Source organism: Triticum aestivum, chromosome 2D, assembly GCF_018294505.1.
Source record: "Triticum aestivum cultivar Chinese Spring chromosome 2D, IWGSC CS RefSeq v2.1, whole genome shotgun sequence".
NCBI classification, from domain to species: domain Eukaryota; kingdom Viridiplantae; phylum Streptophyta; class Magnoliopsida; order Poales; family Poaceae; genus Triticum; species Triticum aestivum.
The window spans coordinates 2,701,232-2,724,948 of record NC_057799.1 but is presented as its reverse complement, the minus strand read 5'-3'; the positions used below and the strand labels follow the sequence as shown (position 1 = coordinate 2,724,948).

General features: G+C 45.9%; 1 protein-coding gene and 1 pseudogene across 1 annotated transcript; one reads left to right on the top strand and one right to left on the bottom strand.

The window, feature by feature from the left end:
• Positions 1 to 1,353, bottom strand: LOC123050898 (acyl transferase 15-like; annotated as a pseudogene).
• Positions 1,354 to 22,059: 20,706 nt separating this feature from the next.
• Positions 22,060 to 23,487, top strand: LOC123048114 (mitochondrial metalloendopeptidase OMA1). Its single transcript, XM_044471282.1, has 3 exons — positions 22,060 to 22,481; positions 22,570 to 22,667; positions 23,008 to 23,487. The coding sequence occupies exons 1-3, from the start codon at positions 22,080 to 22,082 to the stop codon at positions 23,249 to 23,251; spliced, it is 744 nt and encodes a 247-aa protein (XP_044327217.1). The 5' UTR covers positions 22,060 to 22,079; the 3' UTR covers positions 23,252 to 23,487.
• The last annotated feature ends 230 nt before the right edge of the window (positions 23,488 to 23,717 follow it).

Genomic DNA, 23,717 nt, shown 5'->3' with positions numbered 1-23,717 from the left:
TCAGGCCAGGCGTGTGCGCTGGTCCAGCTCGGCGAGCAACGCGGCGGCGTGCTCCGCCCTGACGCACTGCGTCAGCAGCCTCTCGCCCGTGGCCCCGCAGGACACTAACGCCACGCACGGCAGCGTCGTCTGCTGCCAACGCCCCACCACCCTCGCCGGCCCGCCGCCGCCAAAGTCGGCGTCGTCGAACCTGATGGTCCGCCAGCACGTCACCATCAGCGCGTTGTACCCGAACGCCGCTGCTATCTCCTCCTCCCCCATCCCGTCCACCGCGCTGCCGCCGGCTCTCATGCCTCTCAGCAGCCCCGGGACCCCGTCCTTGGCGCGCTTGATCAGGTCCACCAAGCCGTTCATGCCCTCGTCCCCTGCGCCGGCCACCTCTCCGGTCGTCGCGAACGCCAGCTGCGCGACCGCGCAGTTTCCATAATACCCCGCCGCCGTGCCTACGTGCTTGCGCACGTTCACGAAGAAGGCCAGCGGTGCCGGCGTGGACATGTCATAGCCGTCGGGGTCGTCGCCGATGATCGCGCGTCTGCGGCACCGCCACAGCACGGCGGCCGTCGCCTCGAACGTTGTGCAGTACCCGGAATGGGCGGCCTTATAGTCGGACTTGATGCGGTCGATGAGCTTCATCGGGACAACGGTGTCTAGGTAGATGAGGCCCTGGCCGCCGAGGTCCAGCATCAGCGACTGCTTCGCGGCGACCACCGGCGCCGAGAGCAGAGGAAGGGACGCCGCGCGGCCGTCCCTGACCGGCGTGATGGACGGCACCGCCGACGCATCAGCTTCAGAGCGGGTGAGCTCGCCCACGGCCTGCAGGAACTGGGCGATGCCGGTGGCATCGGCCAGCGTGTGGTTCTACGTCACGCCCACGGTGAACCCGCCGCAGGGGAACTCGGTGGCCTGCATCAGCAGCATCGGGTCCGTGCTCCGGCAGCCCTCAGGTGCCGGATAGTACACGGCGAGATCGTCGAGGAGGCTGGTCGTGAAGGGCGCGTCCAGGAGCCCGTGATCCTGCAAGGCACATCCCGCCGACGCGGCCACGAACGGCACACCCTCGCCGGTGCACGCGACGTGCAGGAGCACGCCGTCTTCGTCGGCGGTGGCGGCGAGGCGGCCGGCGATGGTGTGGTAGTGGGCGAGCGCCCGGGAGAGGCCCTTCTTGATGGCCTCCACGGGCTGGTGAACCGAGCCGTCGAAAACGAGGAGCACCGTGACCTGGAAGTCCACGTAGGTCGTGTCCCACGACGACAGTTGCACCACTTGCGTCGCCGTCGTCTTCCCCGGCACCAGCACCGGCTCTGTCGATGGCCGGACCATCACCGGCGGAGACTTGCTCACCGCGAACCTCATCGTGATTGCTAGCTAGCTTAGCTAGTCTCGGTGGTCTAAAGCAGACAGAGGCTCAACTTGATGTGGATCATAGGTATCATGTACATATATATATATATGTATGTATGTGTGTGTATATATATATATATATATATATATATATATATATATATATATATATATATATATATATATATACATACAAGCGGAGTATGTATTGGTGCTGTCGCAGTTAATTGATTGAATAGTGCCACTTGACATACATTTACTATACTTAATTTGTCACACATGAAATGCTTATGATTTTCTTTTAAAAAGCATGCATGTGTTTTTTTTCATTCTTGTGATTTTTTATTTTTTAACGGGATTGCTAAATCTTAGTCGAGAAGTCTCGGTCGACGCGATATTCATGGGATCTTACATGGAGATCCGTGCAAAATTTTATTTCTAGTTTTTTTTCTTTCCTACATGTTATGCCAGTTGACTTAGATTTTGTTAAGTCTTAGTCGACTGACACCTAGCCACGCCTTTTTTTTAATCCCATGAATCTTAGGGAGGCCTTATTTGTGCCTAGGACTAAGTCGAGTTTTTTTTTAACAGATTAAGTCTGAGTTTTGGGGTAGGCAGTATCGTATTTTGTTATAATCCTAAGTTTTGTTCTGAATAGTTACATTCGTTTACTGAAAATACTTGCAATCTTGAAAAATATTCTCCATCATAGGAATGCAATTTCTCTCTTTTTCATTTTCTTTTTCCTTTCTTTTTGCGGATGAAAGGAGAGCTTTATTCCAAAGATGTAGAGTTACAATATGCCGACGAAAGTTCAGGAATACAGGTGGCCTCTTCCTACCCAAGAAGTCGTGCTATGATCAATTCTACCATAATTTGCCAGACTACTAATCTATTTTGTTCCCTAGAAATTTTCATAGGAACAAACTCCCTACCAACCATCAGTTCCTTGATCTCTAAGATGAGATGCACATAAGCCGCCTTGTCCAATTCATGAGAAGATAAATTAGATAGCGTCATTGTTGAATTTGATCGAACAACCATGGGAAGAGGAGAAAATTCGACAAACAGTGCCATCCCCTCCATTATCGCATGTAACTCCGCCTCAAAACCATCATTGCAATGGAACAACTGACGGTGTTCAGAGAAAATAATGCTCATGACTCCGTTATGAAGTATCATGCCTGATCCGGCTCAAATGTCAGTTGTCGAGAGGAGCCATCCACTGATTAAGCTACCTTGCCTGGATTTGCACACTGCTTGGGCTTCTTTTAGTTGAGACCATCAACCACTCCTCCGGCCGCATTTCTCTTTTCACACTATCCTCAGTACTATACTTGTTTTCCTGCTGGACTGAAATAAAATAAATGTCCACGAAGTGTATTGAGGCCTCCATCGGAGCAGCTTCCTTGCCATGGGTGAGATAGTACAAACCTGCCACACTCACCAGATCAACATGATTACCATATCCCACACTTTGACAGAACAATTTGCAAGAACATTCATCAGCCATTCATTACCATTGCCAACCAAGTACTCGTTCCCCAGCAAAGGCCACCTAGAACGCATGCCAATCCACAATTCCACGGCCTTGTACACACAACTAGTGAATGGAAAGAACCCTCGTCTTCCATTCCACGAAGTGGACAAGTATAGGGATGGAAATGGGTACCCATTACCCATGTACACTGTGGGTAAAAACCCTATTAGGGTAATGGTATGGGACAAAAAGTTACTCATGGGTATATAAATAGGGAAATCCGAACCCATTGGGTAGAGTGGGTACAGGTATAGGATCGTGTATAGCCCATACCCATATACCCATGTACTCGTATACAATCTATGTTAACTCAAAATTATTTCTACACTTTTTCATGAATTTGTGGACTCAAAATGTATGACTATGTGTTGTTGTTTATGACTATGTGATGTTGTTTTGATGTGTTGATGTTCACGAGAAACTGATGTTGTTTGTTAAATGTGCTTTTGTTTATAAGTATGTGTTGTTGCTATGATCTGTTGTTGTATATAAATCATCATTATATGTTGTTGTTTATGACTATGAGTTGTTAAAATTGATGCTTTGCAAACATGGGTAATTTTACCAGCGGATACCCGTCTACCCTGTCGGGTAACGAGTATGGAAAAATAATTGTAACCGTTGACGGGTATGTGTAAGAGTGATGGGTAAGCTCGGGAGGGATGGGTAAAGGTATGGGGCGCCTCCACCCGTACCCATACCCTGCGGGTCCCATGCCTAGGCAAGTAGCACTAGTACGTAAGCGCCGGTATTGCATGCTCTACGGGTAGGCAATGCATCAGGGACTGCCTTCCATGGTTTCATTTTCTGCTTGCTCTCTTGTCTTTCCCAATATTATCCCTACTCCTAATTAACTTTGTATTGTGTGGTGTATATATCTGCGCAAAAGCGGCATCACACGTTGTCCAAACCAACTATCCTCCCCTGAAACCCCAGGAAAGACCCCCTGAAACACCCCTGAAAACCATGATTGTACTTCGATGATTGTTCGGTTTCTAAGTAGTCTATGATGTAATCTTTGCGAAACTTCCTCAAATATTACCAGAACCTCTAGGGATCATACAATGATACCATGCCAAGTTTCATGTTTTCAGACTTCGTTTGCATTTTCTAGAATTGAAAATAAATAAGCTCCATGTTCGGAGTTGAGTCTTAGCACACTGATGTTTGGAGTTCCTCTTAATTTTGTTTGGATAAGTTCGAAACGTAAATCATTAACACATATAGGATTTCAACCCATTTTACCAACTTTTTCATGCATTTGCAATTCAAATTTATTCCTTAAATGCTTAGAAATGAACTTAGTGACTTAAATATGGCAAATGAGTCTGAAAAAAATGCTAAAGTTTAACATGGAACATGTGATGGTGTTTGTTTTATGTAGTAGAATTTCAAGGTGAAACGGTGAAGCAACCATCACTTCACCTTCAAACCTGCCTTGTTTCATACCAAAATCACGATTCCTTTAAAAAATGGTTATGTTTCTAAGGATTCTACGTTGCAACTTTGGAAACCTTCTCCAATTTTTACCACAACCTCTAGGAAATATATAAGGAGTATGTATAAGGACAAATAAGAAAGCTAATGTTTAATATAATAAGATCTAACTACTCCTTGTATGCGGTTGAAAATATACATTCAACGGCTAATTTGCTAATCACGTTGAACAGAGGAAAAAGTTAATGAAAATAAATTAGGTGGGGTGGACAATCTTGAATTAAAAATGGGGTACATCGAATCATTTATAATAACCTGATACTGGAACAAGACAATCAAGACACACGAGTATTATATGGACGGGTGACCTTCAAGGGCCAACAGATGCCTGCTAGCGCCTAATTAGTTTACATGCTTCTACTAAACATGTGCATATCATGTTGATTTTCCATTTTAGCATTAGAAAATAACAAGAGTAGTTCCGAGTACTCTAATGCGGCTATTGCTACTAACTTTTTGCGTAATCATAGGCTGCCCTAGAGGATGCTAGCATTATTTCATTGCATACTAGTCTATGTTACTATCTTCATAATGCAAAGTATCGTATAAGTAGAATCATAGATGGGGAGGTGGAGTGTCTTCTCCCGAGCTCAAATGCACCGCTATGAACAGTAAATCCAAACAAATTGTGAAAAAATTAAACAAAAATCTGAATTTTAGTTGTGATAAACTTTGACAAATGTTTTGTATGCTTGCAAAATTTTAGCGCGAAATGACATTTGGACGGCGTGACAAAAATAAAGCTAGTTCTGAAAACATTTTGGAGTACTGATTTTTTTTTGGCCAAGACTTCCCCGAATGTCATTTCATGCTGAAATTTGTTAAGCATACAAAACGTTTGTCAAAGTTTGCCACAAAACAATTTCAGAATTTTTTAGACTATTTTGCTATATTTTGGTTTTACTGTTTATCAGGGTACATTTAAGCTCAGGGTGAATAAGACTTTCTCATAGATGGTTGCATTTATTAGGTCGTGGGTGATGAAAAAATAAGGGCAGCCCACAAGCATGTGTGTGGTCCGTAAGACAATAAACAGATACTTTCAGAAAGTAATAGTACACAAATGTATAAGAAAATCCATTTCTGAGCCTGCACTCATCTGCACCTAGTGAACTGTAACTTCAATAAACATATTAAAAAATCTGAATTTTTGGGATGGAATATGTTTCAGTGAGTGAGGCGCACGCCAATTTTCAGTGCATTTGGACATCTGAGTACCACTTTTTTTGCTGAGAGCAACACAGATGTCCAAACGCGTTGAAAATTGGCACGGATCTCACGCACTGAAACATCTTCCATAAAAAATCAGATTTTTTGAATTTTCCTATTATTTTTTATTAGTTTACTGTTCATGGCAAGGGCGGATGACCTACCTATATAAACTATATGTATTGTCCAAATGGGTGACGTTCAAAAGCCTACTGATCCCTGATTGCGCATAATTAATTAAAGACAACAACTAATCATATGGGAGTCATATTAAATTGACGGCCTGTCACGACAATAAAAGAGTTAGCCTGAATACTCTAAACAATGTCAAATTAAGTGATACATACATATGAACCCGATCCCTCTACTAGACGTACGTCAACAAATAATTATATTATTCCAGAAGATGGGGGACGTTAATTAGGCATCGTGTGCCCATCATCATATATTATTCTGAATGTCACTCTGATGCACTGCTTCAACACGCCATATAATTTCCAAGCAATCAGAGCCCTTGATCGGACAAGTCAGAAAATCCCATCCCACCCCCGCGTCGCCTCTCTCTGGCGACAAGGGGGGAACCCCGCCGGCGCCGCCACCTTCCCTCCTCCCTCCACCGCCTCACCTCGCTGCCGCCTGAGGAGACCGCCGGCGAAACCCGGTCTGGCTCCAGGGAGGGTGGCGGCGGGGCATCTCTCTACGAGGCGCGAGGGCGCATCTGGCGCGCGGGCGCGGCGGGCTAGGTCGGGCGCGGCACCGGCGCGGGCTGGTGGCTGGCGCGGCTCCGGCTGTCCGTGGGCGGCGGTGCGCGTGCGCTTGGGCACGGCTTCGAGCTGTGGGGTGCTGAGGCTGCGGCCTCGGCCCGGGCTATCGGCGCGGCCTGGGAGTGGACTACGTGTGCGGCAACGAGCGGCTGTGGCTGCGTGCGTTGGTCGCGGCAGCGCTTGGTGTACAAACACAAAAAGTAGCACGATGATGGCGTCGATCGAAGCTTGGGTCGCGGCATGGTCTCCGGTAGTCGGTTCTTCCCAGCGTGTTCGAGGTGCTCTTCCGTGGTTGCTGGTTGGTTTGAAGTCGGAGCTGCGTTGGAGCGAGTTCAGGTGGTGACGATGACAGGCATTCGGTGGTCGTTTGCGGGGGCACGTTCAGCGCAAGACCTCCATATTTCCCTTGCGTTGCTCATCGTCAAAGTCGGAGCTGTCAGTTGCTGGCGCGTGTGGCCATCTGTTGGCATGTGCCGTCGTGGCTTTTGTTCCATGTCGGTGGCCAGGTTGGCCGGTGGTGCCCATGTCATGTGGGCGGTGTTATATCGGTTTTAGCCCGGTTTTCTGTCAATTAACCGGACAACTCTCTTCTTCTTAATCAATGAAAATGGCAAGTCTTTTGCCTCGTTTCAAAAAATAATAATTTCCAAGCAACAATGTATTACCTCTGTACACTAATATAATACGTTTTTGCAGTTCAATTTGAACTGCAAAACTGCCTTACATTAGTTTACGGAGGGAGTACTAAATAAAAATGTATTTCGTGGCTTCTAGCATATGTTAATGGACATAATAAAAGACATGTGTTAATGACGTAATAAAAGACGGCGTACAAACACAAAAAGTAGCACTCAAAATGCTTACTATAATGATGAAGCAAAGAACAGAAACTTGTCTGACCGAATGAGCTATATCCTATTTTGGACACCCTAGCCAATGCTGCAAAACCGGAAGTATGGTTTACATGTATAATATACTGCAACTGTGCTATAGCCTACACATTTCAATCATAATGGCAATGGCAAGATTTGAGATCAAATAATTATTACAGAAATCTTTAGAAAAATTATTGCACTAGGAACAGTGACCAGTTCAAACATTTCTGTGTCGATGGCCGGTTCCAGCGTTGTCGTGTCGATCAGCCATCTCGAAAGAAAGGCTCAGTAGGGCGTAGGTTGCGCCCCTGGACTGCATAGATCTATGGCCCTGGTCGGTGGTCGCGTTGAGCGTCAGGTGTGTGTGTGTGTGTGGGGGGGGGGGGGGGGGGGGGGGGCGCGCTCGCGTCCATTTGTGGATGGAAGGAAGGGGAACCAAGAACGGGATCTAGGTAAGGACGAAGGGGTGGGGAAGCCATACATGACAAGAACCAAACTTGATCGATTGTAGGGCCAGGTGTCTGACGCAGGACGGGGGAGTGGGCGTGACTTTGCTTCGCTTTATAGTGAGGCAGAAGTCAGCCTCGCGCGGGTGCCTACAGGAGCCGGTGATGGTCCGACCCCATAGAGGTTTGGTCTGGTGACGTTGAGGTCACAATAACACATCACAATGATGTCACATTATTTTATTTTTCATTTTCCCATTTTATTTTTATTTTAAATGAATATATATTTTAAAAACAGAAATTTACTTAAGTTTTTAAGAATTGGGAAAAAAACAATTGTTAACATAGTATAAAAAGTATTTAACGCACCTTTTAAAATGTTGATCGCTTTAAAAAATTGCTGCAATAGAAAAATGTTCCCATGATTCAAACAAATGTATCTGAAATCTAAAATGCATGTACAATGGAAAAATAATGTTTCTACCATTAAAAATATTATCATGGTAGAAAAACATCAAAATACATTCATGTACGTTAAAAAAGGTTTATTTCCACTTCAACAATGTATGTGACATTTTCAAGAAATACTCGCATGTTTCAAAAAAAAGGTTGTGACATGTAAAAAAATTATAACAATGGAAAAACTCTTTTCCTACTTAAAACATGTTTATTGCAATTTATAAAATGTACTGTGACATTTAAAAGAAAGATTCTCGTGTTTCAAGAAAATGTTCGCGAAATTTTAAAAATGTTTATACAATGTGAAACAATGTTCGAATAGTTTTAAAAAATTATTGCCACTATAAAATGTACCAACACATATTTTGGAAACTGCTTCCGTGTTTTTGAAAATGTGTTCATAACATGTATAAAAAATGTTTCATGTTTGCACAAAAAATGTGCACTGTGTACTGAGAAAAATAGACAAGTGAAAGAAAGAAAACAAATAAAATGTGACAAAGAAACAAAAGGAAAAGTGAAGAAACAAAGAAAATCAAGAAAGAAAAAAGAAAAAAGGTATAGAAGATAGAAAGAAAACTAAAAAAAAGGTGAAAAACAAAAAAACAAAGTATAACAAAGAAGAAAAACCAAAGTATAACGAAGAAGTATTACTCCCTATTCACATATACTTAAGGACATTATTACATGAGACTATATTAAAGTTTGGATCATGCCTAAGAGCCAACTACTCCCTGCGCTTGTGCATAACTAATTGGCAAGCTTCTACATAATCGTACATGTGTCGATCGTGTTGAGCTGATAGGCTATCAAAAAAGAAGGAAGGATAGTTATTCCAAATACTCTCCAAACAGTACGACAAACAGTGCGATTTACATTGTCAAAATATCTCCTAATTAAAGCTACCTATATAAACAATAAGCATTGTCCAAATGGGTGACGTTCAAGAGCCAACTGCTCCCTGATTGCCTATCAGGAAAATAGAAGAGTTAGCCTGAATACTCTAAACAAGGCCACGTTAGGTTAGGTGATACATATATATGAACCCGATCCCTCTACCAGACGTCAACACCTAATTATATTATTCCTGAAGATGGGGGGTCTTTGTTAGAATAAATCCGAGGCATACAGTCGATCATCCAAAGACCAAGTAATCACACGAGCACGACACCGAGATTTGTTAACGAGGTTCACCGATATGGTTACATCCCTGGGGCCGGACTACGGGCGCTCCTCCCCGTGACACCGTCACAATACCGCACACCGGCCACCCGGGCGCCAGCACACGCCGCCGGCTCCCCCTTGCACGCATGTGCTATTATGTTGGCATAGGTTACATCGTGTGTCTACCCCCACTATATATGAGAGGCCTAGGATACAAGTGTCCTACTAGGACACGACTCCACATCCTATGTAAACACAATACAACTTATAGTCCAACTGTAACCTATCTTGTACACAATATTCGACACAACTCTAACAAACTCCACCTTGGCGAATATTCTCCACCACCTTGAATTCGTCCATGCGTCAAACTTCCATGTACATTGGACTTGAGCTTATCCGATGAGCACCGCTGCTACTCCAAAGACTTCATATGACTCCACCTGCAACTTATAGTCCCTTCTTTTCTTGACCACGGTCAACACTCGAGCAAAATTAAGTTCCTTGTTACTCTAGTTTGTGCTCCCAAGTTTTAGAGTATCAGTCCAACGCCATCACACACTGATCACTGACCTGCATAAAAGTGAACAACTCACATTGGGTGTCACTCATAAGAGTTACCTGAACTCAACATCACCGCTCCTTTCTTGACCGCCTGTCTGAAACTTGAAGGAATTTCACCGTTGCTTTTAGTCATCCGAGTCAAATTCGCAGTTGTCTCACTGCATGTATGACCACCAGAGCCCTGGCCCGTCTCCATGTCTACGCACGCCTCGCCGCTATTACCGCGTCGAGCTTCCGCTGTCCCGGTCGAGTCTCAAGGGTCGCGAAACCACACCACTCAACCCCCACTGCAGAGTACCACCGACCATCACCGACCGATGACGAGTTTCACGCTTCCATCAGACCACTGGGCTCCAGTCCGAACTACGTGTCACTCGCTTTTTCCCGCTGAATAGGCTTCGACTCTCTGTGCACTTACTTCGTAGCCCCTCAATCAGCATTGAGTGAAGTCCTCCAGACTACAGCTCCACCTTCAACATGACTCCATGGTAGATGATCAGTCCAACCACGCGCCCCGTCGACTTCAAGCTCACATGTGCACCGTCTTGAATCAACTCCGCGCCATAGTCTTGTCAAAGCCACACAAGCCCTCAAGCCTGCGCCACGTATTTCCATGTTCCAGAAGTCGGTCATCATCAGCATCACGCTCCTATGTCGTCATCGCCGATCCCATACCGTCTTCTGTACCAACCGACTTGCGTCGATCCGTCAGACTGGCAAGTCTGACCCACCCGCCCTTGTTCAGCTGCAGCGACACGCTCCAGACTCCTCAAGCCTTCACCGTAACCAACGCCATCCATACACAGAAGTGTACCAGCAAAGAAAACCAAATCAAAATCCCTCACAGCCTTCTCGTATGAACACCACACGTATATAGCTACTGGACTTATCTCTTTTTCTTTCTTGATAGCATCCCGGTCTTGACTGGTCTTTGTGACAATTTTTTTTTCTCAAACAAATCCTATGTCTACAACAGCCCAAATACTAGCATGATGATTCCACGTGCCTGCCTCTTGGCTTCTACTCTGGGCAGCAGCAACGCATGGACGGAGCTCCCACGCGAACATGTCGTCCTCGTGCTTCCCGCTGACCAAACTGCCTCGGGACGCCGCTCCCGCTAGCCTTTGGGCCGCGGCTGCCGCCCCGCCTAGGTCACGCGCCACCAGCCGGATTCTCCACGTTGGGTCGGTACCTTCGCTGCTCCTTGCTGCCGCAGACGCTGCACGCTATTCATCAATCGAGATCGATCCGATCTGTTTCCAAGCACAGGCTGATTCCGATTGCTTACCCGAACAGAACATCTCGCCGCGCCATCAGTTTTTTCTGTCCAGTCGCCGTCCGCGACCGAGTTCGACTGATTCCACGAATCCATCCGTTCCTTCCTCTAGATCAATGATCTGTGGCCTCCTCGAACCTTGCTCATGATACCACATGTTAGAATAAATCCGAGGCATACCGTCGATCATCCAAGGACCCAAGCAATCACACGAGCACGACACCGAGATTTGTTAACAAGGTTCACCGATATGGTTACATCCGCGGGGCCTGACTATGGGCGCTCCTCCCCGTGACACCATCACAATACCGCACACCGGCCACCCGGACGCCGGCACACGCCGCCGGCTCCCCCTTGCGCGCCTGTGCTATTATGTTGCCATAGGTTATATCATGTGTCTACCCCCACTATATATGAAAGGCCTAGGATACAAGTGACACGACTTCAGATTATATGTAAACACAATACAACTCATAGTCCAACTATAACCTACCTTGTACACAATATTCGACACAACTCTAACCGCCTTGATAGCCAACTGCTCATAGCTAAAGCATAATTACTTGGTAGGCATCATATGCTTATAGCATATTAATCTGATGCTGCTATATCACGAGGCACGCATGCATAGGTGATATTTAAGAGCCAGCTAATCTCCAATTGTGCATAATTAATTAGCTGACACCCAATTGCCCTCTCAAAATATGAACTGTGGGAAACTAAACCGTGTACATGCATAAAATAAGAGAAATACAAAACCGTACTACCAGTGACACAAAATTTAAAGAAAGTGTCTTAATCTTTTTTTCAAAAAGGAGGATGTACCCCCGGCCTCTGCATCTGGGCGATGCATGCAACCACTTTATTAATTATTCAGAGAGACTTTACAAAGTAGTACATCAGTAAGTCTGGAGCCATCATCTTAGCAACACATGTCGCTACTCGTATCCTCTTGATGTAGGGCTGCCGAATATCCGAGCCTAATACCAAACAAACATCACACCAAAACCTAACGTCTAATGCCGGATGCCCCATCATGGCCACATACCGGGACAGGGTCACACATCGGTCCGGCGCACTATCCGAGCCCGCCACCGCCTTCTTCCACCGATCCATCTCCGGAGCAGGGACTGACACACCTTGCCAGCCTGCCGTCGACGCCACCATGGTGCCAGACGGCACCACCGCCCTGCGCTCGACCATCCAGCTGCATCTGTCGACAATATCCAGCTGCACCATGCCGCCAATACTTGTCGTCATCGACGCGGTAGATACAACGCCGCACCACATGGCAACCTCCACATCGTCGCCACTACTGGAGCTACGCGGAGCACACCACCCACATCATCTCTCCCCCGAACACGAGGTCCTCCCCAGACGGCGCCTCCATAGAGGAAACGACGCGCAGGACGCCGCCGCCGCCCAATCCAGACAGAATTTTGGACTTTCGTCCGGGAGGGGTTCAGGGGTGGATAGGACATACCTCGGCTTCGCCTGCATGGAGGGTAACGGCGTTGAGTGACGTCGCCGATGCCGGGTCAAACAAGCCAACCAAAGTTTCCTCTGGTCCCATCCTATACCACAAACCTACGTCTGCTCCGGATCCGGCAACTAGCCATGAACCGAAACCTGCAGAGATTAAAGAGCCATGGGGCTCAGCCCACCAGGAAGGAGGACCGAGAAGAACCCATCGTAGATCTCCAAATGCCGAATCCAGCGATCCGACGTGGCCAGCGATGACCACCACCACCCCACAGTGGCCGGCGGAGTCCAAAGACAGGATCCAGATGGATCCGATCGGGATCCGGCGGCACCCGCGACCACCTGTCATGTCCAATGCAGCCACCACCTCGCCACAAGCAGGCCGCCGCCGCGCTGCGCACGACGCCGCTGGGAGACCCGCCCGCCGCGCCACCGGTCCCCACGCTCGCCCGACGGTCCTCTCGATCTCATTGTCCCGCGCCAGCCGAGACGGAAAGGGTGGGGAGAAGCCCCGCCACCACCCTGCCGGCCAGGCTTCGCCCGGCGGCACTGCGGACGGTGGCGAGGAGGGGGAGAAGCGGATGAGGCCGAGTACCGGCGGCTAGGGTTTCCCCCCGGGTCGCCCGCGGGGGCGACGCGACGGGAGAAGCAGAGAAGCGCCGCAGTGCAGCCAAGGTCAAGTGTCTCAATCATGAAAGGCCCTAAATATCATGAATTTGTAAAGAGTAATTTAGTAGCCCTGCAACAATCATAAAGTATAGTATCTTTGTTTGTATAACTCTCTCAGGGTGCTCCCAAAATGTTATTCATATTCGAACCCACCCATTGCAACAAATTTTGACAACAAAGGCAGGTTAAGAAGTGGATTTTGTAAAGCATTTTTACTCTGTTCGAAATATGAAAATGATAATAATAAGGAAAATGATTGGGAGCTTTACTTACGACGGATGGCAATGATTTCCAGAAAACCTGTAGAGAAAACAGAGAGAAACTGATTAGATGATCTTGAGCCCTTGACAGATCACAGAGACAAAAAAGATAACAAGGAGCACCAGAACACACTAAGGGATTCTGGTTATGTACACAATTGTTTGTCTACCGAGCTGGGCTATGTACGTTATTTTTCTGCTTTATACCCGGCCAAAAAGAGAGGGATGCGAAGGATGCGAATACTGCTAGCCTTTCGTATTCCTCGTTGCATGTTTTGTCATTAGTTCACTGTAGCTTCCAAGGGCAGCTCTGCGCAATGACTTTCTTTTACGACTTTTCTCATGATTAAGCGGTGTTTAATTTTTCTTATTTTACTATATTTAGTTGAACATGGTTTCACTATTTTCCCTCTTTCTGTTTTAGTATATTCACTTTGTTGATTAGCTCAATATTCTACCAGAAAATGCAAAATTGATTGTTAAATTTTTTACAAACAAAATTAGGTCCATCACTAGACACCAACTACATGTTGAACAAAAGCGAAACATGCATAACATGGAATCAAGATTAAGTCTAACAACCACATGTTAGACATGCTATGTGTATTACCATTGTGTCTGGGCTTTGTTGTTGTTCCTGCGCACCCTTGTATCTTGCCGGTGTTTTTTGTTTTCTCTCTCTTTGTTGTGCGGTGTGGTGTTGTGTTTTATCGTTGGTTGTAAGGGCTTTATTAATTTAAAGCCGGGCGCCAGCCTTCTTTCTAAGAAAAAAATTACAATTGTGTGTAAAAAAACAAGAATGGAGTTGGGGGTTGTTTTGTTCAAATTTTGTCTGAGTGTTGTTGCTCGAACGCAAAAACAGAGCTTAATTAGTTTTTAACAATGCAAAGGTTTATGTGGATTTCTTTCTTTCTTTGCATGTAGATGCAGACGTAGAGTTTTTTTTTAAGCTGTCAAAAGAAATTGTTGGAACCGAAACCTTGAACCCTAGCTCTCTCCCTCACGCTTGCTGCGCTCGAACAACAGAAGGAAGAAGAAGGAAGGGAAGAAACACAGGGACACGGTAGTTCGCCGGCGCACATACGCCCGCCGCAACAACGAGGATCTTTTTCCGCCGAGCACGAACTCGACACCACCGTACGGTGAGCGCACATACACTCCCAGAGGCTACATCTCCCTTTCGCTCCTCTGCACACGAGCACCGCGGCCATTTTAATACGCAGAGGCACGCAGAGCCCAGCCACCCAGAGTGGCCACTAACCCATGCACTAACAACCTAGCTACATGCACGCTACTAACAACCTGGACGTGGCCGGCTTTGTAGCCTGCGGAGACGCAGCTCCCACGCACCACACATGCAGGAACTGACGCACAGATACTCGGCCGGCTCGGAGACTCCACTCGCCACGGCCATGCACCGGCGTCCGGACTCGACCAATACACGCACATGCTGATCACCATCGTTGTGTGGCTTACTCTAACAGAAATGGCCCTAAGAATGGGCAGCTAACCAGACGGTGCACAATCTATTAATTTGTCAAGTTCAGACATGCTGCTCTCAGGCAAGGTGAGGAAAGAAAAGAGAACACATGGGATCTATACCCCATCCACCGAAGGTTCGAGCTGCAGCGGTCGTTGTGCACGGTGTTCGAGGATGTCAAGGCGATGGTCATCTTTCTCCGACGAGGGCCCGCGACGTTGTGCACCACCAGCTCATTGGTGGAGTCTTGGCAAAGTATTTTCATGCATTGTGCAAAGCTGCTGATGTTAGAAACCTTCTTTCCTTCCGTTGACAAACTAGATACTGTGTTAATAGGTTTCGGTAAAGAAAATCACGACAAAAAAACTGGAAAAACAGGATGTAAAAAAACCGAGTTGGAACCACGGGTTTTCCCCTTTTTGAGAGACATAGCTGTGCCTTTCGCAAAAAGAAATTTGTGCCTCCACGAGAAGCAAATCTATGCCTTTCGTAGAAGCAAACATGTGCCTCCACGAGAAGCAAAATTGTGCCTTCACAAGAAGCAAAACTGTTGTGCTTCTTGCGGAAGCAAACATGTGCCTCCACGAAACGCAAATCTATGCCTCTCGCAGAAACAAACTTCTGCCTCTGGCAGAAGTAAAAAATCACTTTCCAAGAAGCATCGCTATGCTTCTCGCGGAAACAAACATGTGCCTCCAAGAGAGCAAATATATACCTCTTGCGGAAGAAGAAGAAAAAATGCATTTTTTTTTTATTTCCGAGAGGCACAGCTGGCCCCTCGTGGAAGCAAATCTTTACCTCCATGAGAAGAAAATTTGTGCCTTTCCCGGAAGAAAAGAAAGAAGAAAATGTGTTTTACACACATTTTTTTCTCCAAACAAAAAGCAAAAAGAAAACTGAAAAAATCATCTAAAACCCGAAAACGCGTAAAGAGAAATAAAAACAAAACAAAATTTCGAGGGAGCGTCCAGCATGTGACACGTGGCAGAGAGCGCGACAAGTGACACGCTCTCAGCCCACCAAAAGTGACTCTTGTGGAGCTCCCGCAATGAGTACTCATTCATTAGAGCATCTCTAGCAGACCCCTTAAAACGCACGAAACTGTAAAATAACCGCCAGTTTACAGTTTTAGACAGAAAAAGCAACCCGAATAGAACCCGTAAACGACCCCGACCTGTAAAAAAAATTTAGGGGCGCGGAAAACATCCCTGCCAAACACGTGAAAATAAAGATTGCGGAGCCAACCCAAAGGGCCCTGTATATGCGGAAGACAGTTGGCGGGAGTCCAAGTGCTATCAGAGTCTTCATGGCTCGCTCCAGGCCACCGGCCCGTCCGTCCCCGGCCGCCGCGCTGCTCATCTGAGCCGCCGCCCCGTCCGTCCCCGGCCACCGCGCTGCTAATCCAGGCCGCCGCCCGTCCGTTCCCGGCGGGACGACGTGTAGTACGCGCAGGCGTGGGAGCCCGCTGCCAGCTACGCCCACGAGATGGAGCGCCTCTCCGCCAAAGAGTCCCTCCTCGCCGTGAGCCTCTCCCACCTCGTCCCCTGTTCCCCTTCCTCGCAGGACGAATGGCTAGTTGGCTACAGCCTGTGCGTACTGCTCTTCTCGGGCAGCTCAATTTTGCACCTCATCCGTCCTCTCGCATTTGTGGATTTATTTGGGACGGAGGTGGAGATCGGAATGGCTTGAGGAGAGGACGGAGGTATATTCATAGAATATTCCTTTTTACGGGTCGATTATACGGGCTCTGTTCGGCCGCAGCTAAAATCGGCTCTTATAATGCGTTTTTCTTGGCCCGTAAAACACTTATACGGGTCACAGTTTTAAGGGGTCTGCTAAAGATGCTCTTAGTTGCTCCCCTATTCCCCGCATGATGTGGTGCGAAGCCGGCCATCGCAACCACACGTGGCGGTGGTTAGAGTGCACCAACTTGTTCACCAATTTGGAAATATTTCTTGCGTTTCAAAAAGTTCATAGATTTCTAAAAATGTTCGGGAATTTCACAAATGTTCTCAAATTTGAAATTATTCATGAATTTAAAAAAATGTTCTCGAATCTAAGAAATTGTTCTAAATTTCAAGAATATTCATATATTTTTAAAAAACCTTATTTGAAAAATGTTCACAAATTTCATATAATGTTCATGATTACGAAAAATTGTTTTAGATTTCAAAAATTATTTGTAACTTGTAATTTTTTTTTCACAAATTCTAAAAATGTTCCTTATTTCAAAAAATATTCATGATTTGAAAAAATTTTAGGGAATCCAAAAAATGCCATGTTTGGAGGAAAATCCATGATTTCATAAAAATGTGAATGAATTTATCAAACATGTTAATAAATTTCATTAAGTTTGTGAATTTGAAAATTGTCCGTGATTTCCCTAAAAGTATTAAAAACTTCTATAAGATTTTGCAAATTTGGAAAAAGCAAAAACAAATTGAAAAACAGAAAAGACAAGAAAACGAAAAAAGAAAAAAGAAAAAGAAAAGGAAGAAATATAAAACAAAGAAAAATATATAATATAAAGTATGAAATAAAAGGAAATAAAAAAACAAAAACATAAATGAAATGAAAAACAAAAAAACAAAAGGAAAACCATAAAACGGTCCCTGCGAATGGGTCGGCCCCAATTTATCTAGCGAGCGAGGGCGGGTGTGCGTTTGGTCGGATATTGTTTCAAACAACAAAAAACTACTGTTGACCGAGGTGATAAATAGGGATCCCGATCTTTCCTTTGTTGTCCGCTCCACGGCATCTCCGTACTCTTTTTTTTCCTCCACTCGCTGCTTTAGAAAAAAGGTCGTAGACATAATCGCCAACTTTTTTTGCGAGAGAAATCATCCGCTTTGAAAATTGGTCAATTTTTTTAATAATGTTCACAAAATTAACAGTTATGTGTTGAACGGATTATGCAATTTTCTTATCAGGACAGCACAGTGAAGTATTTGTAGCTGTCGACACCTCGATATCTCATTTATTTAAGCCTAACATATTCTACATCAACCAATATTGCACTTGCAGCATCTAGATGGAACAAAAAATATGAGTTGAGAACCAACCCTATGGTAGCGTTGTTACTCCCCACGTTATGGCACGAATCTGAGTAAAATATGTCCCCCCGAAGGATTATGGTAGAGTTGTCACAATTTAGGATAAATATATGTCCCCCCTGTTAGCATAAATATGTCCCTCCATGTGTAGCTGAAAGAAAACTCTTATTATTATGGTATTTTGTGTTTTATTGAAGGAAAAAACACGACTATTCTTTAAGTTTTTTTTTTTGAGACAAGACTATTACTCCCGAAGATGGAGTATTTAAGTAGCACCTGCACATGGAGGCACTAATTTCGCTCCCGAAGATGAATGCAAGGCGCTATTGTCTTCTTTTCATTTTTTGAGAATACTAGTGTCTACTATTAGCAACAGTTTTTTGTCTATTATGCATCAGCTTTTATTTTTGACGGGATGACGAGAGCAACTAATTGACGAGCGCACCTTCGGAAGCCTCACAACGATCACTTGGGGTGGACTGAGCGTGCTCTCAGCCGCCGCCACGTGTCGCCCTCTGGGGTTCCCACCGGATTTTGTTTATTTTAATTTTTTAATTTTTCACACGCGTTTTCGGCTTCTTAAAAAAAATTTCTTGGGGTTTTCGACTTTTTGGTTTTCAACGGACTTCCTTAGCTTTTGGACAAAAAAAGTTTTGCACGAAAAAATGTTTTTTCTTTTTTTTTTCTTTTGCTTCCGCGAGAGGCACAGTTTTGCTTTTGCGAGAGGCACAACCATGCTTCTCAAAAATGAAAAAAAAAACACATTTTTTTCCTTCCGCAAGAGACACGGTTTTGCTTCCGTGAGAGGCGCGGTTTCCCTTTCGCAAGAGGCAAACAAAAAAAAGTGTTTTATATTTTCTTTCCTTCCGTGCGATGCACTGTTTTGCTTCCGCGAGAGGCACGGGTGTTCTTTCGCAATGCTTCTTGAAACGGAAAAAAAATGTTTTTTTTTCTTCCACGCGAGGCACTGTTTTGCTTCCGTGAGAGGCACAGTTATGCTTTCGTGAGAGGCACGGCCGTGCCTCTCTGACATGGAAACAAAAACGTGTTTTGTTTTTCCTTCCGCGAGAGGCACGGTTGTGCTTTCGCGGGAGGCACGGCCGTGCCTCTTTCGGAAAGGAAAAAAACGCGCTCCCGGTTCGTTTTTCCGCCCGGTTTTTTTCGTGAAAATAAAAGTTCGTCAAGATCTATCGACATGGGATCTAGTTTTAAAGACCCCGCATCGAAGAATCCAATGGTGAAGACGGTTCGAGATTTGGACGCACGGTTTAACAGATAAAACGTTAATAGATGTACGAAAAAAGAAGACTCTCAGGTCGCGACAAGTGGGGCACTGTCTGAGAAGTTGGGAGTGGTCTTTGGAAGTAGTACTCTTAATTAGTGATTTCAGGGATGACAGCAGCTATTTATTAGTATTGTTTCTTTTTTTAAGTAACTTTTTTTTAGTAACTATTAGTATTGTTTTCTTAACAGGCGAAAATGGGACCAGCCGGCCAGGCCCATGTACCCAGGTATTGTGGTGGATGTGAATAGTATCAAATACTATTCCCCAAAAGCTACACTACTCATAGTCTTGTTTCTTTTTATCTGATTGTAGATTTGTGTTTGAGCTGAATTTTTTAGAGTTCTGGACATATCCCGCGGGTGTGTTATAATTTCTTTTCAGAATTTTCGGAATTGTCTGAATATGAAATTTTGGGGTTCATTCCATGATCTCACCTAAAGGACAGATCCTATACTAGTCACCACGGGTGTTGTGGTGGATGCAAACAGCAGTAGCAATAAGTAAAAACTTGATGTCGAAAAACAATGGGGCAGCTGAAGTCAAGAAAAACAATACTGCTACTCTAGTCCAGTTCGGCCCTCTCAATTGGTACCGTGTAACAGTGGGCGTCCGATCTAGATCCAGAGGTGGTAAGATAAGAACACTGTGACAACAACTACTAGTTTCTATCTGCCTTCTCGTTTTCCTGTGGTAAGATAAGAGCACTGTGACAACAACTACTGGAATTACTCATGATTTTCCCCAAAACTACGGACACGAATACGGGAGTCGGTCGTCCAACCATATTCTCTAAATATTCACCCAGATCCTGCCTCCTTCATTTTGAATGCATAGCAGTATGAACAAATTAAAATGTAGTGTTCATAGCGCCCGAGCACAACAAAAATAGGCGGATGTTTGTAGGTTTTATATGCGTCCGATTACAAAAGTTCCAGACCAGCAGTCGCGTTGGCGAAATTGAGTGCCGCCGTGGTGAGGTCAACGCATTACGTCATGTACGTGGTAGCCGTGGCTGGGGATTGCTCCTGAGACCGAGCTTGCTTGGTGAAGTAGTAGTAGGACAGCTGAAACTGCTCCGGCCAGGGCGGCTTGTGCATGGACTGCAACCGCGGCGGTGCCTCCTATTCCTGCCCGGCCCCTGCCCCCATCCTCGCCTGCTGCCCTTCTTTTTGTCGGCCATCTTCTCCTCTCGGTCATTGGCCTTCTTCTTGAGGTGGCGGGCTTGTCGTCTTGCTGAGTTGATCTTGCGAGTGGCCACCATCTGCGGATACTCCACTTCCGCCGTCTTCAATAGATCTTCGAACGGGCTCATGCGGCGGTGGACAGCAAAAGTCGTGCGAATTAGTGTTGAGGGTGACGGCGATCAAAGAGGCGAGAGTGGAGAAAACAAGTGGGTGAAAACACGGGTTTTGATGCGGAAACAATACGGACCGGTCAAAATGCGCGGGCTTCATCTCAGTTTTGGGTAGTCAGTGGGTGTCGGAGTCCTATGCTATATAGGTCCGGACTCTCACAAAGCACCCTGGGTTTACATCCGATTTGAGGGAAAACGGAAGTGTGCACACCTTCACGGACAAATACGACTTCACATTAATGACAAAGTGTGTCCGGATAGCTTGTTCCGATGTTTTACGGGTTATTTGATAGTCCGCGTTAGAGATGCCATTAGTAACTACATTATACTCCCTTCCTGCTAGCCAGGCTTTCAAACTCTCCTTTGGCTAGCTCGATCGATCTTGATGGTGATCGTACATGCATGCATGCACTAGTAGTGCAGTGATTAGTACTCCCTCCTTGAAATACTTGTCGCTTAAACGGTTGCATCTATTTTTTTTAAGAAACATCAAATCTATTCACCATTAAACATGGCACTACAAAAAACAAAAGAGGTAATAAAAATTACAAACATGTTTGTGGACACCTAGCAACAACTACAAGCAACTAAACGAGCCGAAGACGCGCCGCCCTTATCGCCCCTCCCTTAGGGAAGGCGTACAAACCTTATTGTAGTAGGTAGTCCGGAAGTCGTCGTGAGGCCTCATAGGACCAGCGCAACAGAGCAGCAACCATCACCAATGAAGAAAGTCATAGATCAGAAGGATCAAACATGTAAACATCAAACGAAGACGAACGAAGACCGGATCCAAACAGATCCACCGAAGACCACGACCGGCCGAATTCCGCGAGATCCGATGTAGAGAAACCTCCACAGCCCTCCGACGATGCTAGATGCACCATTGGGACGGGGATAGAACATGAGACATTATTCCTACCGAGGGACATCACCGCCGCCACACAAGACGAGAACGGGATCCATCCTACCGGCGTGGCGGCTGAGAAACCTCCGCACCACCATGGCCTAGAGGCCATCAGAGATGGGGCAGATCGGCGGCGGCGCCGATAGGAGTAAACAGGTGTATCTGGCACTGAAATACAACTAGATATATCCGTTTGAATGACAAGTATTTTCGAAGGGAGCTAGTATATCTCATCTAAAAAGAAGCATGCATTGATTAACAACCGTTTCCTTTTCCGACTGCAGCTGCAGTTCATAATCGGCTCCGATCTATCAATTCGATCCAGTGCCATATTAGAACTTAATTCCGACTCATACTCCTCCACTCACTCCCTGCTATGCTAGTATAAAGTAGTAGTACACGTTGCACCCCCGATGAATCTCCTGTATACCGTATACGTAGCCCACGGCGGCCGGCGATGGGGATGATCACCATGCACGTTGGCTACCACGTCGAGACCGTGCCTTACACCAACCGCGCCCACCTCGTCCCCCGCTCCGGCCGGGCCGCACGCGAGCGCCATGCCGCCGACTCCTACTTCGCCGCTTTCAAGAAGCAGTACGCATCCTGGATACTCGAGGAGAACGACGACCACAGCGTCCGCGTCAACCGCATCGTCATGGAGCTTGTCGGCGGCGTCCACCGTAGCCTGCTCAACAAGGCTCTCCACTGGGTGGACGATCTCAATTGGGAGGCGGTTGTTCTCAGACACGACAGCGTCAACGCTTATGTGCTGTGCACCGGCAAAATCGTAGTTTTCACCGGGCTGCTCCGCCGTCTCCACACCGACGCCGAGATCGCCGCTGTTCTTGGGCACGAGGTACGTAGCTCAGATCATCTGTTCATCAGGCGGAGCATACATAGTAGTATTAAATTTTCTTTTGCGCTACTACATATTGTATGTATAGTTCGGACACGTTCTTGCAAAGCACACGTCAGAGATGATCGCAAACTTGATCGACAACAAGTGGTTTCCGGCCCTCCTCACCGCCCCATTCCTACGAAGGTACGTAATTTATCGTTCATATTGTGTTTACAATTTTCGACAACGGGGGAATTATATTGACTTAAAATGAAGCATCTAGAGGATACAAAACACAATGAGTACACACCCAACCACTCTCTGCATAGCTATAATGCACACAGCAACACGAACACACACAAAAACACGCCAGCAGCTAGGAAAGTCATATGAGACGCTTTGCGTAGATGAGGAAAAAGAAAAAAAAACAAAGCAATCAGATCCATGATGAACCCTAACTGCACCCTAATTAGTTAACTGCATTGTACGTACTAAATTAACCATGCAAATTAACTGATATTGATCATGTTAACTATTTATGCAGGCAGGAGATAGAAGCAGATTATATCGGAATGATGCTACTCGCCGCTGCTGGTTACGATCCACGTGAAGCCCCTCGAGCCCTTGAGAAGGTCGGAAAGATGGAAAGAAAATCTATATTGGAGAAACTGCTGTCTTCCCTCTCACATCCGTCCTGCAAGAAAAGGTCACGGCTGCTATCACAACCTAGGGTTATGAGGAAGGCAATGACATTATACACACAAGTGAAAGGAAAGAACGATTGTTGAACCTGCTTCATGCATGTCTTTGACTTGCCGATGACTCCCAGGAGTGGCATCGTCGCCTATGCCCTAGCTAACTTTACTAGAAAAGATGTGAGTAGTGATGCTTCGATCGAGTCAGTACTGACTTGTTTGTTGTGCGCTGAGCCTGGTCTATCACAGTTCTAGCAATTCTGTGTGCCCAAATTAATATAAACACCATTCTTTAAAAAAAAAGCTTAGTGTTGGCAAGATTATGATGATGTTTTCGCTTAACTTTTAGACTTCCAAACTCTACAACTAGGTCCGTATGCCCGTAAGTTGATGGCAGAAAGACATGCATGCTTCTGGAAGATACCATTTTTTGGGCAATTCAGAAAGCTTTTATTCAAACAAAAGCATTCCTAGGACAATCAACTAATAAACTGGTGACTAGGAAGCTTGGAGTCATATCGAGCAAGCTTTCAGTCACACTCAATGCACAAACGCTTGG

Bases quoted from the DNA above. Each gene is read 5' to 3' on its own strand.
- LOC123048114 (XM_044471282.1), top strand. From the start codon at position 22,080: ATGGGGATGATCACCATGCACGTTGGCTACCACGTCGAGACCGTGCCT. The intron at 22,482-22,569 runs GTACGTAGCTCA...TTGTATGTATAG, and splicing joins CCGCTGTTCTTGGGCACGAG to TTCGGACACGTTCTTGCAAA. The intron at 22,668-23,007 runs GTACGTAATTTA...CTATTTATGCAG, and splicing joins ACCGCCCCATTCCTACGAAG to GCAGGAGATAGAAGCAGATT.